The sequence below is a fragment of the Ylistrum balloti genome, unplaced genomic scaffold (assembly GCF_031769215.1).
Source record: "Ylistrum balloti isolate Yb309-2 unplaced genomic scaffold, AGI_CSIRO_Ybal_v1 Utg370612, whole genome shotgun sequence".
Lineage (NCBI taxonomy): Eukaryota > Metazoa > Mollusca > Bivalvia > Pectinida > Pectinidae > Ylistrum > Ylistrum balloti.
The window spans coordinates 983708-1004756 of NW_026782376.1; the positions used below are offsets into that span (position 1 = coordinate 983708).

Here is a 21049-nt window from a genome sequence, read left to right on the forward strand (position 1 = left end):
TTTTAGTTCAATAGTATTTAAAACCCAAAGTAAACGATAATTTTTTACCATTTACGTCAATTATTTGGTTCGTAATTTTAAAAAAATACATATGCATTTGAAAAATTTCTGAATGGCATTTTCCTCCGCGTCAAGCCAGACTGTTTCTGTCAACAAGTCCGCCGAGCTGACCTCGTCCAAATATTATTGACGATATCGCCGCCAGCGAGGTTTCGAAACACATATAGCAGTGTTCATGTGTATGTAAGACATTTGATGGACGAGACGAACGAATTAAAAACACGTTAGTAATATAAACGTAAATGTCCATACAAAATAGATAAACACTGGTATATAGTTTGTATAAACCCCTATCCAATGCGACCACCTGTCTATAACGAAACTATTTTACCTTTTCATGATCGTACGCGCGGCTAAGTTTGTTAACACTTGATCTCGAACTGCTTCTTCTCTTTCTAATGATACCCATTCACACTTCACAGTTAGGCGTTCAGGAAGGTGGTGCATTTTGTTTTCAAAACGCTCGGCATTACATTGCATTCATAATGCAGGGAAAAAGAACTGTCCTATTCTGATGTCGGATAATGACGGTTATCATATAAATGTATCAATCCATCACAACATTTCATTAAAATGGCACTCTCTGTTGACCTCCTAGATATTTCCGATTCAAACAGCATTCGCTCATTTTCAGTGGAAACACACGAATCTACACACATATTTTTAATCCAATTGAATTGAGCTCACTTTGTATCGATGAATTCGATTTTGATGATAATTATATATATTCTTGTGATGATATTTTCTAAACTATTATCCTTGTAATGGATTATTACAGAACCACTTCCAAAGGACGTATTTAGTCACAGTTTATATAAATCTTTTGGTGTTAAAATGTGAACATTTTACTGTTTGATGGTGTGTTCTGGGCAGCTTCCTATTTTAATTTGTAAGTAAACTGATCAAATGAGATATGTACTGTAAACAGGTGCAATATTTTAGTATGCCATGATGTATAGAAATGACACTTGAATGATATTTTATTATGGTGTACAAAACAGAAAATCTTCACTCTTCACTGACTCCAGTGTCCCCCTCCCCCCTCAGTCAAGCCACCAAATCCTCGCCCACCCCACTCCCCCCTAAGCCAAGCCACCACATCCTCGCCCCCCCTCCCCCCTCAGCCAAGCCACCACATCCTTGCCCCCCCTTCCCCCTCAGCCAAGCCACCACATCCTTGCCCCCCTCAGCCAAGCCACCACATCCTCGCCCCCCCTCCCCCTTCAGTCAAGCCACCACATCCTCGCCCCCCCCCCCCCTTTCCCCTCAGCCAAGCCACCACATCCTTGCCCTCCCCCCTCAGCCAAGCCACCACATCCTCGCCCCCCTCCCCCTCAGCCAAGCCACCACATCCTCGCCCCCCTCTCCCCTCAGCCAAGCCACCACATCCTCGCCCCCCCCCCTTTCCCCTCAGCCAAGCCACCACATCCTCCCCCTCCCCCCTTTCCCCTAAGCCAAGCCACCACATCCTTGCCCCCTTTCACTCCCTTGAACATCCATCAAATTAAGCAATACCTATAAAAAGACGTAGACTAAGAAATAAAGCATTGGAATCAATTATATTCATTTTTTAAGATGATAAATGAGAAGAAAGAAATGTAGTTTGGTTTGAGGAATGGATTCATAAAGTATTAATGGTCACATCAGTTCATGTGGCTGTGTCCTTGCAATGCTAATAACAAATTATTGTATCGGGTCATCTGGACAGTGTCCACAAACGGTGGCGGGTCATTCAATGGTCAGTTAAAAAGTACCACCATGATAACTGAGTGTCAGGTCACCCCTGCTGTACAGGTCACCTATGTATACAAATTAATTGCTAACAGTGTCAAGACTGACACAACTGAAGAGAGAGAGCCAAGAAAGAGAGAATGCAAAGGTACTTTCATCTATCTGTTTATGGATTTCTTTGTTCAATGGAATGATTAGTTTTCATTATAGTGATTCTCTTCTAATGAAACTCATACCAATTGTGTCGTTTCTGCTAGATATTATGGTCTGTATAGAAATAAGCTGTTTTTGGTTTTTGTGTAAAATTGTCAGAATGAAAGTTTGAAACAGAAGATTCAGAGATCACTTGATGAGGTTTAAACATTTGTTTGGAAGGTTTCCGCACAAAATTCACACACCGGAACTGTTTTGTCCAAAATCTTCTGGCAGCAGTTAAGTACAAGAACAGAGGGACACACAATTACATGAGGACACATTTACAGTTAAGAAGGAGGGAGCCATGTTGGTCAAATCGCTAAGGCTCCACCTATGGCTCCATGTTTGAGTCCTCCATTAGACAGTTACAAGAAACTGGCAGCAGGTTGGTGGTTTATCTCTGAGAACTATGGCTTTCATCCACCACCATACCTGGTATCTCCTGAAATGACATTGGCTGTTAATAGGACCATAGAAACAATAAGACGGGCTATGATATACACCAGATCTAAAACAAATTTTATAGAAGGCTGATGGATTTGAATTCTGTGTATTCACAGTAAACTTTTTCATAATCAAAATGGGTAAAATGAAAAGAAACACTTCATGATCCCAAAACAAAAGATGTTGTGAGTTATCAAATCATTGATGTTATTATGCCTTGATACTGTTCAGACAAAATCAAAATATTTTGACCAACCAGCCCCTACAGCAGCATTATTGGATACAAAATGTATAAATCAGAATTAATCATCTTCAAGTTGATGGTAATTGTTAAGTTAAATAAAAAAAAACAAAAGACCCAGTGGGCTGCCTCACTTATCTGATATTCAATGCTTTTCACAAACACTTTGACAAGCGATGTCATCAGAAAGTTTTGGCAAACGTGACCCCTGTCACCTTGAAGGTGATTTCTTTTTCCAAACATTATCAATATTCACTACAGAAACCTACCCTTTAAATCTTATTCTTGGCCTTTTGTATTAGATGCTGTTCATTGTCTCAGTTTTGACCTTTATAATCCGGAGTATAGGTCAAGGCCATTTCTTTTTGAAAAATTGTCAAGCCGAATGCAACGAACCTTCCTGCCAAATATGATTCTAGGCATAAATAAACTCCACTCCCTATCTTTTTTATCTTTGACAAAAGCGCTTCAGGGAGGTGCTATCATAAATATATTAACACCTTTATCTTTATTGAAAATCTTCAAATTAGTTTTAACAAACATATAGTTCATTTGACATAATCTTAATTAAATGTCCATTCAGTTGAAAATCTGCAGAACTCCATTTATATCAGCACACTTCATCAAATCTGGTGAAGCTCTTTTCTTGATACATATTTGTTCAATAAAAGAAAAGGAAGGAATAATACACTCAATCTGTTAAATTTCCTTTTTTATTTTAGTTACCTATAAATGACATGAAAACTGACATGAATTTTCCTGGAAAGTTGTGTCAAACTGAATATACCTGTTCTTCACTATAGTTTGGCAGATATATAATCTTAATCTTATACTATTTAACTAATGTGTCCCTTTCAGCAACCTCAATCATATTTTGAGTCTTGACAGTTAGAAAAAAGGGTCAGTGGTTTTAAATGATAGTGCATGTCCAAGTGTGTAGATGTTTATTCTGAATAAGCAAAAAATATCAATTTCATAATGTTTATAAAATGGACAGGACATGAAAATCTTACAATGTCACAAAATTTACATTGTTACAAAATAAAATATTCATGTCTAGTTCTAACGCCCTGAGGGGATAATGATTTAAATATTATGAAATTCTGTTGATTTTCTATAACCTTTGACCTTTGACCCCTTACCATTAGTCATGATCCTTGAAATAAAATGTGAGAGTTGAATAGAGAAGTTACACAAATCTAGCAAATTTCATATCAAAATCTATTGATCAGAATAGCACTGTCATTCTTTGTATGACCTTTGACCAACAGCCTCCTTGCCCCCTCCTAATGATCTTGAACTTTGCCAAGGTCAAGGTGAGTATCATAAATTCTAATATAAACACCTCTTTTGTTATTTTGACATGCGCTTGTGATTGGTGGGACTCGGATATTTGAGTAAAGACCCATGCTTTTCCTGTAGGACTCGCTCAGATTTTGAGAGCTAATTTTATCCTCAAGTATTGGAACTTCTAATTTTTTTGAAATTGGTGTTCTGGACTTGCTTGAAAAAATCTTCAAAAAATCACTGATGCAAATGACATGAAACACATGTATACATCAAAACACGTTAGCTGATTTCTATGTTTTTCTTTTTACATATTCTGAATTAAAAAAAAATAACCCAAGTTACCGTGAACTCTTCCTGCATGTGGCTTGTTAGGTTTCTGAAGACATTTAAACAATGGATATAAAAACGGACCTGTTTTGTATATTGAAAGAACATTAATTGTACTTATTGCACCAAATCATTCATATAACACATTTATGAAATAGTAACTATAGCTCAGCTATGATAACATGGGACAACTCTATACTGAAAATGATAAAACTCTGCCAGCAGTAGACAACCTGGGTGGATTATGCAGGGTTGTTTAAGTTAAATGAAAATAAACAAATAAGTTCAATCTACACTTGGATTTTTTTGCGACAAAATACCAGGTGTTTTAAAAAGTAAATCTAGTCAGATTGCTGTATAGGGACAACTTTTGTTGGGAGACTCTCATTGTTTAAAACATCATTGCTGAACAACTACCTCTGTTAAGAGACCATCCCTTTAAAGATACCAACTTTATTGAGAAACCACCTTTGTTAAGAGACCACATTGAAATTCAAATTGCAAGAAAGAACTGTAGTTGTAGTCTCAACAGGGGTATCTTAACATATCTAGTCTCTTAAAAAAGGCAATATTTTATTAAAAAGTAAATTTTCATTATTTCATGCAAACTTTAAGATACCACTTTATAGACCTAAACAAAAGTGGTCTTTCAGCAGGGGTTTGACTGTTTGAGACAGATACAGAGAAATCATTTTTTTCATTGCTACCATAGATTTGTCAATTAAATATAAAATAATCACTATTTACAAAACTGGAATTCTTCTTTTCTGGTAAATATCAGCAAAACATGCATAGCACTGGTGATCTAATAGATGTCTATATGAAATTATTTTATACACAACAACACCTTTACATACAGTATAATATTTCTGCACTTTTTAGATTTAATCATAATCTCTAAATTAAGACAACAAAAATACAAAATACCCAGTTTTACACACATGATCTCACTTTCACAAATCATAATAGTTTCTCACTCTCCTTAATATCTTCTGCATGCTTGTTTCAGATCCGCACGTCGTCCTATTAATCCATGCATACATATTGATAATGAATTTAATACACAGGTGAATTATATTTCAATATTTATATATTAAGATTTACACATACATAGAGAATACCTTTGTAACACATGATTAGATAACTGATCTGTGCAAAAACATAGCTCCACACCTTAATGGACATAAAAAGCAATTTTATGAATTTTCGTAAATAAACGTGTTTGTTACAGCAAATAAATCGCTTATTACAACAGTTTTTTTTTTTTAATATTTTTTAAGTAATAGTGAAGTAAATTCATAAAGTAATTCTATCGAATTAATGCACATGCTGAAACACAGCAGATTTCTATCACTGCCAATAACAGCAAAAATACATGTGGCAGGTGTATTCCATTAATGGCAGTCCAAGTTACAGTGTAAATATGATTTCAGCGATTATAATAAATTAATGGAGAGTCTACAATCTTATCAATGTCAGTTTGATCTTGTTTAGGTTCTATACCCAGTACTCAAAGTCCAGGGTTCTGATGGTCACTGTCTCACTAGCAGGCAACGTTGGTAAAACAGATGACTTCATATTAAATTGTGATTGTGTTACTGCCAACAGGTGGCACTTCAAGTCACACGTGACCTCGGCTGTATCAAAAGGTCAGAAGCACTAAAACAAGCCACACATGTGACTCCCTGTCATTGAAAATTACCATTAACATGCTTAAAAAGACTGTTTTCCAAATCAGTATAACATTGCAAACCAGTGTGTAAATGTCACTGTCCAGTGAACCTGAAATTGTCACAAAAATTTTATAAATTGTGAAAATACAAATCCCTGGAGAGGCTCAGCATATATTGAAACACTTTGGTCCGCTTCTTTATCCCAAATCTAAGAATCACTAGTCACATGACTGCCAGATAAAAAGTCCATGATGGAGGATAAAAAGTGTCACTGACTACAATCATTGTATACAAATACTTGTGATAGTTCATCATGTTCATATGTCCTCTTTAGGAAATTGTCAGTCAATCTCAGTCCAGATATTGTCTGCAAATAAATAAACTTCACAGTGAAAATAAGAATATGGAAGCTCACACTGACAATGGACTGTACTAATCATATCATACTTACAACAGGTTAGTAGACAAAGTGTCAGCCCAAATTAATCTTCATATTTCATATTCCAAAATATCTGTGACTTTCATAGTTTAATTTGTTGGTTAATACAATTTGGTTTTAGCACCATGAACTGTGATATTAGAATTTAATGTATTTGTGATGATTACGTGAAATAAGCAAAAAACTTCCAACACAAAAAAATGTCTATCAGTATATCATAACAACAATTATGACACATGTAATGACTAGACTTTCATGACAGGTACAATTTACAGCAATTACTCGAACAAAACACCTTAATTTCTTATAACATTAAATATTTTGTTTGATTTAGTGCAATGATTAAAAGAAACTCAATTTTTATGCAAGATTGAAACTTTCTCTTAAAGGAAAATGGCTGAAAATTGAGGCAATAGAAGGGAGACAACTGTGTCAGAACTCTGAAACACTATCCAAGCTGAATCATGCCTAGATTTCATTTTATCAACAAGCATATCCTCACTGCTGATACATCACAGAGTGTGTAACTCTGGACACAGAGGTCACACAGTGTGGGAGTTTAATGAAGATGACAAGAAAACACTTAGATGTAGCTGTACATGTATTCTGGCTCCAGCATCACAAAACTTCCTTGAATTTTCTTTAACTTAAAATTGCACATAGGAAACATTACATAAGTTCAGGAAAGTTCCTTAAATTTATGTTTTTCCTTAACTTAATGCTTTGCTATATGAGTTAACAATTCCTTAAGTTAAGGAAGAATCATGAAACTGGGGCCTGAAATCCTTATTCTTGAAGTATAATTCATCCAAGCAAATGTTTTGATGAAGGAAGTGCATGCTTTTAAAGAAAAAATTTGCAGTACACATTAAACATTTCATTTAATGTCACAAGGCTTACTATCACTTTGTGGTTCGTAAAATGTTTCTTGCAACCAATGTAACATACCCTGGGTCTTTTCTAGTTATTGCACACCCTTATTTGAATGATTAAGGGTTAAGTAAGCTTTCTAAGGTAATAACCCTCACCTGGAGACCTGGAATAGTAGCTATTAGAGTCAAAGTGAGGTCCATGTGCTCATTTGGGGGGAGTTTCCCTAGCTGTCGGCCCGAAATCCCACACCAGACCAATCCAGCAGACGAGTTGTTCTGTAACACTAATGTCAGGTCCATAGTCCTCTCACTGAAACAGGAGGCAAAATCAGTTTTTAAGTGACCATGTGAAATGTGACGGACATTGGTAATACTGTATGCAATCCCATCCCCCACCCACAATTAAAATGGAGAGGTGAGTTAACATCTATCACTAATGGACAAAGGAATCAATTTGGTGACAATAAGATGTATTAGAAAGCTATTTAGTTATTACAGGTCAGCAGACATTATTGTCATTAGCTAATTTTATCAGATAACTGGCCTGTTGTGTCACTTCATACAGCCATGTCTTAAATATTGTTAGACACAGTTGTGATAACACTACTGTGACGTCATTAATAAATGAAATCTTGATGACGTCATATTATGGTATTGGTAGGGAAAATGTCCCCATTGAAATATAATAGAAAGTCCATTTATAGGGAAATTGATATGAGAGTTTTTGCGTGTTTTACAGAAATACTGGGTATATGAAGAATAGAATCTCACACTCTTAGCCATATTACATGGAATTAATTAAACTTGTTAAATAATTTGATATGTCACATTCCCCACGCCTACAGGCTTTGGCATATCAAATTCTTTAACTTGTTTGATTACTTTCATACAAAAACAGCAAGGAAAAAAAAGCATTTTAATTACTGATTGGATTAAAGAACATGAATTAAGATTTTCAGCTAGGAGTGGGGGTTGGGGGAAAATCACGACTTGACAGGGAAGACAACAACTGCATCCCATCAAAATGCACATAGCACTCGCAGTACAGTGATAAATTTCTGCCCTTTGAGAAAACCCAGATAATTCATAAATCAGTTTAAATTTATTTAATCTCTGACAAATATGCAGTGTTCTGTCAGACAAAATGCGTTAGCCTCACAGGGGACATCACTCAATTGTCCTGCAAGGTGTTTACGCACCCTAATCACTGCCAATATGCATCCAGACCGATTAACTCTACATTTTGTTCATTTACACTGCTGTGGTACACTTGGGCTTCAATGACAGAGCTATAACGGGGAGGTAGATGACACCTACAGTGTGTTACGTTACTGCAGATTGAATTACAATCATGTAGATTAATGGCGTACATGACCAAAACATTACCAATCAATATCAATAAAGGTAATATTTCAATCAATACCTATTTCACACAGCACAAGTCACACTAACTTTATTACAGCCTGGTGTACCCACATTGTGTACAAGTTTAAAACAAATTCACAGGTTTTTTCAAGTTACGTTAACTCAATTTATTTAAACTGATTTCTTCCACCTTCAAAAGTTACTGGAAGATTTGTGAGTAATGGCAAGTCTGAGGTGTTACTTAACCATAACACACAAAGACTATAAGGGTTTACATAAAACTAGTGGTGGAAAAGGACAGCTCTCAGACACTAAATAAACAAACTCAAACCACAAAATAAATATTTAACTAAAGGAAATCTGTTTTGTAAAAATACTTGATATAAATTTACTTTCCTTGATATCTATAATTAAATAAAAGACCTTAGGGATTGGGCTGTCCACCTCCAAATGTAATGAGATTAAAAGACAATTTTTAGCGAAAATCTTATTATCTTGGTGCAACGAGAAAAGTGAAGAACTTTTTATAATTTTCTATTTGATTCCAATTCCATTTATCTTTCATTTTTTTGTTGTTTTTCTTTTTGTTTGCTCACCAACAGTTTGTAATGCGACAGATGATATTGAAGGTGACCTCTAGTTGTACAGTATCAGGGACTGACTCCACTGTGACTCGAATATCTCCATAACCAGGGGCCTGTGGATATAAACAACAAAACATTTCTAACTCATGATAAAACATTTACATATGTCTGCATAGGATCAACAGAATGTTTAAATGATGTTGTGGATAAATCTTGCTCAAACATCCACTTGTACTATAATCCATGTCAACTTTAATCTGTTCATACTTTTGAGGATACATATATTTGTGGATTCAGAGTATCTATGAATTAAATGAAAATATATCCTCACTAAAATATTGATTTTACAGTATACAAAATACAAATTGCACTTATCAAAAAGTATATATTTTTTTAGTTTCCCCTCTGAATTTCTCTGTCCGGATCACTTACAACTCTCTGCAGTTGACTGGTTTGGAGACGGCCCCTTTCCCCCATGTTGGTTTTCCAGACAATGTCCAGTTTGCCTATGTTTGTAACCCCCTTGAGAATCTTGCTGTCTCGTGTGCCCTCTTGTTTTGGTGAAAGGCAGTATAAATACTGTCGTGTGTCCATAGGGTTGAGGTAGTTCACCTTCCCAAACACTAAGTCTGGGCTGCAACCACAAAAATATAAATATAATTCATCATTAAAAGACATGATTTATATTCTTTTATCTCCGACTTTAATACATGTTAAAAAGACAAAAAAGGCAAATATACAACAAAACAGAACAAAAACCCCAAAAAAACCAACAAACTAACAAATGTTAATGTCTATGAGGAAATTTTACCCCAGTTGTAGCTCTTCATTCTTTTACAAATGGGGTAAAAATAAAAGGTGGGTTATAATTTTTCTGTAATTATAGGCTAATACCAACACAATGTAAGTAAAATTAATATTTTATCTACAAAGACAAATCCTAAAACAAGGGCCACAGTTTCCCTGTAGGTAGTAATTTGATATATAACTTGACCACACAAGTCAATGCTCAAATGAGCACAAGAAATGATGACATTAACTCATTTTAAAATATAAATGAAGGCCATACTCAATATCTAATGACAAGTACGAAAGTTTCACAAAGAACTGATGACTACCAATAGTTAGAAAGGTAAACACAAGACGTAATGTAATATCTGAAAGACAAATTAACTGATGATGGGCAAGCTTACTGGACAAATACCATTAAATCTACACCTACATAACCACAGATTTGGGTGGGCTTATCACCAGACATAGATTTACTTTCAGATCTGGCCAATCAAAACCATTGGTTTTCTTACCATTCCTTGCCATCTAGATTGTTGAGTTCCTTGGCATTGTACTGAGTGGATGGATCAAGACTAACATGTTCCATATAGATGGGTTGAGGTGTAATGTTCTGGATCTGTGCCTCCAGGTACACTTCATCAGACTGTGAACATAACATAATTATTATATCTCCTTGCAAAAACTTCTAAAAATAGCTTTAAAGGAAACCCCCTGAGAGCTAAATACAGAAATATGCTTATAGTTGACCTTCTTCTAAAAATTGCAGAAATGGAAATCCAAGCAGAGATAAATATAGATACATATAGGCTTGTTTAAATTCACATTATTAGAGAAAGACAACATTATCAGGCCACTGCAGAAATAAAATTTCACAAAATAGATAATCTTTTCTATATATATTGAAAAAACTTTCTAATTTAGTCTTCTTTGGTGTAATTTAAAAAGAGATTCAACATTTGTGTAAAATATTTTGTAATCTTTACCATAAACATTTAAGGATGTACATGTGTTATAAAATAACAAGATATTAATTGAATAGGTTTGTAATTTCATGATTAAAAATTAAATTTTTTTGTTCTATTTAAATTCCCGACCATTTTTTACATCAAATTTGAAGCTGTTGATAAAAATATTCTGAATAATAAAACGAAATAAAACAAGATATCAGATCAGGATCCAGAGGCCTTACAAAATAAATCTGAAATACATCTTTTTTTCATTTTTAATACATTTTAATGCATTTTTGAAAGATATAGATTATTTGAAACAACAACAAAGTTTGGGGTACAGTTTTTAAGAATCTCACTAATGAGATACAAACCTAAAATTGTGTTGTTTATTTTCCAACAGCATGAAAAAAAAAAAAATAGAAAAAAAAAGTAAAATAGTTAATAATACTACTTCCCTCATACAGGTCAATTTCTGAGTAAATATATGTAGATCTAATATTACTGAAGCGTGCAGAATAGAGTTATAGCGTGAATGATAAGCCAAGGGGAGGTAATTAGTTTGACTTGGACTGTATTGACTGATGTTTTTGTTTCACTATACTAATCTTGAACTTGCTATGGAATCACTAACTATTCACCATTATCTTTTCAATATGTTGTCTCATCTTATTGATTTCACTATGTTTTGTTTTTCAGTGAATTTATTTGAGATGAGATTTCATTTTTATTCAGACAAGTGGAGAAATAAAATGAAAATTCCTGCCAAGATATCATTTTGTTTCCTACTATCTGAGTACATTAACATTTCTAAAATATCATTTAATGCTAAAAAATGAAGGAAATATAATAAACACAAAACTGACAATAATAAATGGAGTTATGTCCCCTTTAAAAGTTAACTACTGCAATTAATGTTCTAAGTCTTCAAACTTTTACTTAACATTTATTAAGTACATTGAGAAATCTTTCCCCTTATGCGCTGAAAATTTTCATTTTGCATATTTTTTTGTGAAAAGACAGGTAGAGGGTGTTTAATAATGACAGATGCATACTAATCTCCAAGCCTACATACAGGTTATCTAACCAATAGAAGTACCCAAGTCTGTGTCTGAACCACAGAAAAAGTCCATTGATCAGAAAGAAACTAGGTCTAGCTGTGATTGTAGGTATCAGCACATTTTGTGGAAAAAATATATATTAGGTCTTAATTGTTGATATGAGCAAAGTGCAATATATCTTGGTTTTGGTAAGCTTAAGGGGAGATAATTCTGGTCAACTTGTTTGTGGGAGTGACATATAAGGAAAAGTCTTTGTGTAAGTTGTATGTTTTAAATAAAGGATATCAATGAAATTTACTTACATCTTCAAAACTCCATAGATCCTAAAGCATGAAGACCATTCACTAGAGTATATATATATACTAAATTACATGTATGTATTGTTCTAGCTGTATGAAAACTTTACACAAAAACAATATAGTGCATGTAATAGTTTTACAAATTTTAAAGCTGATTTATGAAATGCAGTATTAATCTTACAACTCATTTTCTTGTTTATGTCTGGATGATCAGAGAATATATCAACTAAATTTTTCTGTAAAATGTAGTGCAGCATATAGTATTTCCAGCCAGTTTTGTCAAAAAGTATCTGTTCATGGCCTTCAAATCAAGGGTGACAAGGTGTTTTAAAGGGCAATCAGGTAGAAAGATCTTATCATCAATTTCGTTTTATAATTATCACACCTGAATATATTAAGATGATGTTCTATGTTATTGATTCTATGGTCAATATCATGTTTACCTGACAAAATCAGGTGAGTTGGCGACACTGAGTATATGCAATTGCAAACTCCGTCCTTTTTGTTTTATGTTACGCTAATTTGTAAGTTTGAATCATAATATACATGTACTTCAAATGAGGACATTGAAATTTGCTCCTTCATTTCAATTTCCTTTTTAAAAGTTGGATCTGAAACAAATCTTGAACTCACTTTCAAAAAGCTAAGCTGTAAACTTCAAGTACAATATTTGTTTTCATCATTTTTTTTGTGCAATACATTATTGTTAGGAAATTTTTATGATAACTCAGGCATCTTTTTAATCTTAATCTTTTTTTTTAATAAAAATTTAATTGTTGATAGCAACTCATGGTTGAAATAGAAGAAAAAATTTTAGAAAAGTTTAAAGGAACAGATAATTACGTATACCTAATTGATACAGAAGAGTAAGCAAAGACATTGGTATCATAAAAGAGACCCTACAAAAATGTTTAGTAAATAATAAACATGTTGCTAGCAATGAAGTATAAAACCTGAGTGCAGACTACTTAATAAGGGGTGTAATCAAAACTGCCTCTGTAAAACATTAATTCCCAATTACCAGAGTCTTGCATGGATGAAAAATATACATTAGGTCAATGGTGTTGAAAATAGATTTGAATGAGGAAGCACACACTGGTAAAAATCAGACATTGAACGCATCAACCATATAAGCTTATAAAAGGAAAAGCATGCAAATTACAAATCAGTATAAAAATCAATTTCAGCTGCATCCAAGCGAGAAGTTAAGTAAAAAGAATGCCAAATCAAAATGAGGATACAACACAAGGGTTGGGCTGATCACTTACGACGTAATCCTGAATGAATACAACATTCAATAAAAATCAGGAAATTAAAAAAAAGTTCGGTTAATTCAAGAGGAAAAAAATGTAATTAAATTCTGCCAAAAACATCACCATACAAGTATAAAATATGTAGCAAGAAAAAACATAATTAATTTTCTGCAAACATCACTTTACAGACAGACACTGACAAATATACTAAAAAGCATAATATAAATTGATTAGAGAATTACATAGAGCAGGCTTTAATTTTAATATCAAACAAACATCATCTCACATATATCAAATACATGTATATAATAAGACAGCATTAAGCATATATAGTTCCCAACTTTATAGAAAACTTTAGCATAAAAACTAAACAAAGGGTAATAACTCCGTTTATAATGGGACATTGGACAAGATTTTCACACTTAGCTGGTGCATGTGCATGATTCTAACCTACAATATTATAATTGTGGGTAAGATCATTTGAAATAATAGTAGACAATGAGATGAACTGAGAGATTGATTAATTGTCTGAGTAAAAAATCTAGAAATATTGAAAGTCTGTTACTTTGATAGAACTGAACTCTACGATCCTCTGATCCTTTTAATTTCTTGTCTCTGATTGATTCTTAATCATTAGTTGTCTTAGCAGGTGACTTGGTTACACTATTACACTAAGAATACTAACATATGAAATTTGAGAATGATCCCTAAAAAAAAAAAAAAAAAAACAGTCATAAAGCTAATTTGTCAAAATAAACGATGGCCATTTTTTTGCCATTTTTTTCTTTGCAAACACATATATATGTAATTTGTGAATGATTCCTCTTTTTCTTTGTAAGAAACAAAACTAAGCTGTCAAAGGCCAACATGGCAGTCTGTTGGCATTTTATTTTCCAAACAGTCTTAAAACTGAACATGCACATCCAATGGCCACTAAGAACACCTACATATGAGATACAGACCCATCAGGATTCTAGGTTTATTAGTAGCACTGACTGATTTAACACATAAATCCCGTTTTCAATCTCAATCTAAACTTCTGTAAAAACACAGATTTCAGTGGAAATGAGGGAATTATGTTTTAGATTTTAGATTCTAAATAAAAGCCAATCATGTGAGTCCAAATATAACAAGGGATACAGAAATTTGATTTAAAGATGAAAACGGTTTTTAGATTATGATGACATACTGGCCGAAAAAAAAAATCATTTATATAATTGGACACTGTTATTAAAGATAATAAAGTTACATACAAAGAATTTTATTAAATACAAGAAATGAAAAATATTGCCATGAAACACTTACCTCTGCATTGTAGAACTTAGTTTTCACATCCAAAGGTTTCAACACCTGCAATATCAATACATTTTTAACATATGTTTGTGCATAAGTTTTAACTTTGTATAATTATATTATTTTTAAATTAAGCAGAACTAAAGTAGAATACAGTATAAAGGTCTACTTCACACCATTTTTCAGTCAATCACTCACCTGAAACTTGAAGAATTTCCTAAAAGCATTCTTCTCGCCCTGGCTTGTGGTGTAACTTACTGCACATACCAATCTAAAACAAGACGAATCACAGTGACCACTGGTCAGTATCGGTCAATGCAAACTGAGATGGTTTTGTGCCAGCCTTGACTTTTAAAACTGTTATTACATCTATTACCAAAGTTCCATTTGTTGCCATTCTCTTTTTTCCTTTTTTAATTCTAATAGAATTTGACTGATTTATAGCAATCTGAGTACTAATGGAAATATCTTTCTGGCATTAAGCATTTTTTAGCATTTTGTGTACATTTTAGATAGTTTTCTTATAGTTGGGATCAAAATGTCTGCCATTTTGTTTTCTGATCAGACTTAAAATCACATAACCACAATAAGGGATGAAGGGGAACCTTCATAATAATTTTGAGAGAGGTCCATCAAGTACTTCTCAAGAAATAGCGATAACAATCTTGCAAAGTCAAAATCTAAAATGGCCACCTGTTGGCCATTTTGGATTTTCTGACCAGTCCCAAAATCAGATGGCCACAACAACAGACCAAGGGGAAACTATATATAAAATTTTAGAGAGATCCATCCAATATTTTTCAAGAAATAGCAATAACAATCTGCAATGAAAAAAGCCATTTTGTTTTTCAGAGAACCTATGTATGAAATTTCAGAAAGATCCATCCAGTATTTCTCAAGAAATAGCGAAAAATTTTTAAGGATGGACGGATGAGGGATGAGGTATGACAGGCATAGGGCGATTTGAAAAACAACATAAACTCAATCAATTTTAGAACAAATTTAGACTTAATGACTAATGACAATTTTACCTGAGCAACAACAAATTTATGAATGTTAAACTGAAGGGGGGATAAGAATAAATTCACAAATGGATATTTCTTGAACATTAAAATTGTATTTCAATGATTTATAAATTTGCAGATAGATGATATCATTTATAAGGTTTAGCTTCTGACTTGTTTTTTTTTGTGAAAATGTAAGAAAACTCTTTAAGATTTATTAGAATATTTTTTGTTCAAATAATATATATCAAAGTTCTGAACAATACAATATGTAAATATTCACACACCACACTTCTCTTAATCAATGTCTATGTACTTTTCAAAATAATTATAATTAAAAAAAACATGTAGGCAGTACTTTAAGCTCATCTAGTTAACATGGTAACTTACATATGTGTGCCTAATTCCTTGACTTCGTGATGTATGACATCATCAATACTGTAGTCAGGGGGGAGTTCCATCAGGGGCCGTGACTCCGACCCAGACAACATCAATCTTTGTGAGCTGGTCTGGAGGTCAACCTGAAGCACAAGACAATCAATCATTATCTATAAGAGTCTATCAAAAATTAAGGCACCTATACAATAGTACATGTATCCAAGGGTCATTTGGATTGGAACCTAGACATTTACTGAAATTCTGAATCCTCATTTTTTCTACATTTAGAATGTAATGCGTTCTAGTTGATGTAGTTAAAAACTAATACCAAATCTGTATTAGCAGATACCAGAAAGGTAGAAACGTAGTGTGCTTGACACACACTCGCCTTACACTTTGGCAAGGAGGGTTTGATTCCCCCGTTGGATATAAAAAGTTATGGCTGAGTCACCTGCCCGACTAAATGGATTTTCTCCGCCGTTCTGGTTTCCTCCCACAAGTTAACCTCTTCCATGTTTCAGTTTGAGCTAACAAGAGTTGGATTACTGTATACATACACCTGTGTAACATTTTTACATATTACACACATGTTATACAATCATATACTGTTTTTATTTGCGTGGTTGACATTTTCGCTATTTGGTAATACATGAACATGACCACAAAAATCAAATCTATGAAACAATGAGACATGTGTGTATTTGATGTCTTTTATATCCAGATTGCTAATTTTTCCATCCTTGTGGGCTGGTGTTTTATATCCAGATTGCTAATTTTTCCATCCTTGTGGGCTGGTGTTTTATATCCAGATTGCTAATTTTTCCATCCTTGTGGGCTGGTGTTTTATATCCAGATTGCTAATTTTTCCATCCTTGTGGGCTGGTGTTTTATATCCAGATTGCTAATTTTTCCATCCTTGTGGGCTGGTGTTTTATATCCAGATTGCTAATTTTTCCATCCTTGTGGGCTGGTGTTTTATATCCAGATTGCTAATTTTTCCATCCTTGTGGGCTGGTGTTTTATATCCAGATTGATCATTTTTCCATCCTTGTGGGCTGGTGTTTTATATCCAGATTGCTAATTTTTTAATCCTTGTGGGCTGGTGTTTTATATCCAGATTGATCATTTTTCCATCCTTGTGGGCTGGTGTTTTATATCCAGATTGCTAATTTTTCCATCCTTGTGGGCTGATGTTTTATATCCAGGTTGCTAATTTTTCGATTCTTGTGGGCTGATGTTTTATATCCAGATTGATAATTTTTCATTTGTTGAAAAACCGTAATGAAATAATATGTTATAAACTTGAAAATTGATAAGAAATTAAAATCATTGCTTTGATCTTCACAAACATTCTGCATTCAATTAATACAGTTTTAATGTTATACCAATGGTTTGTCAATCACTTCAGACTTAATTGTAAAAACTACATATTTAGTGCTTCTAAAACTGCCAACTCTTGTAGTGCATTAGGCAAATAATGGGGAAAAAACATTTTTTAACTAATACTTCAGAAAATCAAAGGATTTTTCAATAACTTTGCTGTCTGAAGTCAATGGCATTGCAGCATAAATATCCAAATGTCTCTCAAAAATGAGCTACAACGGAAATTCATAAGTTATTTTTTAGAGATTTATGGTAACCACTCGTGGTAGGCTAAAGTGCTAACCATTAATAGAAGACTTTATTGTTCTTGGTTTTTAAATGTGACTTCAAATCTGAAAATGTTACAGTAAAGATTTAAGAAATTAACAATTCATTGAGTTCAGCAGTTGTTAAATCCTTTATATATTTTTTACAAATTTTATGTTGAAAGAATTAACTGGTTATTTTTTTGAACACTTGGTGAATAAAACTGTTGACTGTGATCTTGTAAAATAAATATAATACAGGTGGTTTAATCACATAGGTTGGCTCTTAAACACAGTTGGCCTCTTTATACAGGCATGCTCTTTGATACAGGAAGGCTCTTAATGCAAGTTTGCTCTTAACTACAGGTGGTCTCTCAACACAGGTGTACTCTTACAGACTTGTCAGCCCTTAACACAGGTTTGCACTTAATCAAAGTCTATTAACATAGGCATAACTGTTAAATACAGGTGAGTTCTTAGCACAGGTATATACAGGTGTTTTTTACCATAGCAAAATCTTAAATACAAATGGTCTCCTGACAGTTAGAGGTTTCTTCATTCAGATTTGACTAAAACCTATATAATATATTCAGAACCAAGTTCACTTTACTTACCTTTAAGACAATATCCTTACAAACAGTTGTGCTGTCATTATGGACACTGATATAACTGGAAAATGTCTCGCCCAGGAAAATGTTTCTGTAAATCAGAGTGAATACAAATAACTTACATTAATACAGATTTGTCATATTTGGATAAAATCCTAAACAGGTATGTCAGTAAATGTTTCAGAGAGCGACAGGTAAGTATTGAATTATGAAATAGTTTCCTGCATTGAAGATTCTTTCACTGAATAGATTTTTCTCTGGTATAACAGAATTCTTCTTTGCCATAAGAGAATAATATGTTTTTCTTTTGGATTAACAGATAAAAGTTGAGTGGTGAAATGGTGCTGTGCTAACTGATACATACACCTTTAACCTTGGTGACAAAAGTTTGAAACCCTGATGTGAAAAGATATGTGGTCACATGCCCAACAAAGTAGGATTGCCCAAGAAGGCCCCTTGCAATCTCCAATGGAGAACTCCATAGAGATGAACGCATACCAGTTGGTAAAATTGAAGCTGATAAAGCTTTTTGTAAAATATTAAATTTATCTGACCATTAACCCATGCTTGGTAATAAGCCCACCCACTCTAATGCACTTGTCATAGAAATGTCAACAAATGTTGTGAATCTGTAACCATATACATTATACTGATAAAATGCCACTAAAATATAACCAATATATTGGTTCTCACCCAAAATTTTGTGGAAGAGTTAACAGGTCCCCTAATCCAAAATAGGGCACTCCAGCTGGTCGGGCGATATCAGTGTCGCTCATCTTGGCAAAAATCTCGCCCTGTAAGTCCCGTTCATCACTAACAAATGGGTGGTACGGCATTAAGGCTGGCTTGGTCAGCCTCATCACTGTCAGAAAAGAACAAATGTCACGGTTACAAGACTGATAACAGATGTTTATTTGGAGGGTTTTATTGCTCAGTGACCAGGTCTCCTTGTGGCAGCTGGTGCTATCTTTGTGAACAACATGCAGGAGAACTGCTGCATATTATCCAAAGTAATATTGGTATAGTGACTTTCTAAGGATATAAACATGACAGTGCAGAAGGGTTCGTAACCTTCTCAGAAACAGAAACCTGGCCTGAATAAAGATCAAACCACACATCTCAAATCTTAACTTTAGATAGTGATCAAAGATCTACAATAAGAGACCATTATCAGACTTCTGAGAAACAGAAACCTGGCCTGATCAAACCACACATCTCAAATCTTAACATTAGATAGTGATCAAACATCTACAATAAGAAACCACTATCAGACTTCTGAGAAACAGAAACCTGGCCTGATCAAACCACACATCTCAAATCTTAACATTAGATAGTGATCAAACATCTACAATAAGAAACCACTTATCTGAGAAACAGAAACCTGGCCTGATCAAACCACACATCTCAAATCTTTTTAGTGATCAAACATCTTTAAGAAACCACTATCAGACTTCTGAGAAACAGAAACCTGGCCTGATCAAACCACACATCTCAAATCTTAACATTAGATAGTGATCAAACTTACAATAAGAAACCACTATCAGACTTCTGAGAAACAGAAACCTGGCCTGATCAAACCACACATCTCAAATCTTAACATTAGATAGTGATCAAACATCTACAATAAGAAACCACTATCAGACTTCTGAGAAACAGAAACCTGGCCTGATCAAACCACACATCTCAAATCTTAACATTAGATAGTGATCAAACATCTACAATAAGAAACCATTATTAGACTTGATTTTTTGAAACATCTTTAAACATGACATTGAGACAAGTCTCTGGAAGTATTCTTACTACAGTCATTTCAGACAAGTCTCTGGAAGTATTCTTACTACAGTCATTTCAGACAAGTCTCTGGAAGTATTCTTACTACAGTCATTTCAGACAAGTCTCTGGAAGTATTCTTACTACAGTCATTTCAGACAAGTCTCTGGAAGTATTCTTACTACAGTCATTTCAGACAAGTCTCTGGAAGTATTCTTACTACAGTCATTTCAGACAAGTCTCTGGAAGTATTCTTACTACAGTCATTTCAGACAAGTCTCTGGAAGTATTCTTACTACAGTCATTTCAGACAAGTCTCTGGAAGTATTCTTACTACAGTCATTTTCATGTTGAAAACATTAAAACACTGAAATATTATTCAGGTGGTTGTGGTTCCTTGCAGATATTGTGGGTGCACTATTTCACCATTTTAAATTTATTCGAAATGTAGCATATTTACCTAGACTATGAAAATGATTAGAGTCACCATCAGCAAATATTGTATTTACATATCACGAATATTTGATAAATCTATGGCATATGCTGATGATTTTGCTAAGGACTTTTTTGTAACAGACAAACACCAAAAGAAATTATCCTACGGAACCTGGGGTTGATGATATTGGGAAATATTCCCTTGTATAAACTTAGGAGGTATTAGTTCATACTTTTTTCTTTTCTTTTTTTATTACAGAATTGACAGTTTTGATTTTAAAGGATTTTCACATTTAAGGAAGATAAAAAAAAACCGAACAAATGCAGAAAATATACTCATCAACGACATTTACTTAAACA

The 21049-nt window shown here is 33.7% G+C and overlaps 1 protein-coding gene across 2 annotated transcripts; it reads right to left on the minus strand.

Annotated features, from left to right (window-relative positions):
- Window positions 1-3387: 3387 nt before the first annotated feature.
- LOC132556943 (trafficking protein particle complex subunit 13-like) lies at window positions 3388-19342 on the minus strand. Of its 2 annotated transcripts, XR_009554489.1 has the most exons (11): window positions 19178-19342; window positions 18491-18575; window positions 16261-16391; window positions 15065-15137; window positions 14879-14923; window positions 10526-10656; window positions 9654-9855; window positions 9234-9334; window positions 7429-7582; window positions 4304-6328; window positions 3388-4174 (listed from the first exon to the last, which is right to left on the minus strand). XR_009554489.1 is itself a non-coding variant. In XM_060221405.1 (10 exons), exons 1-10 carry the CDS (start codon window positions 19318-19320, stop codon window positions 6230-6232), a joined length of 1164 nt encoding a protein of 387 aa, XP_060077388.1. In that variant the 5' UTR covers window positions 19321-19342; the 3' UTR covers window positions 3388-6229. The 2 variants fall into 2 exon arrangements, 1 of the variants encoding a protein (XP_060077388.1); XM_060221405.1 differs by having other exon boundaries at window positions 3388-6328.
- Window positions 19343-21049: the final 1707 nt, after the last annotated feature.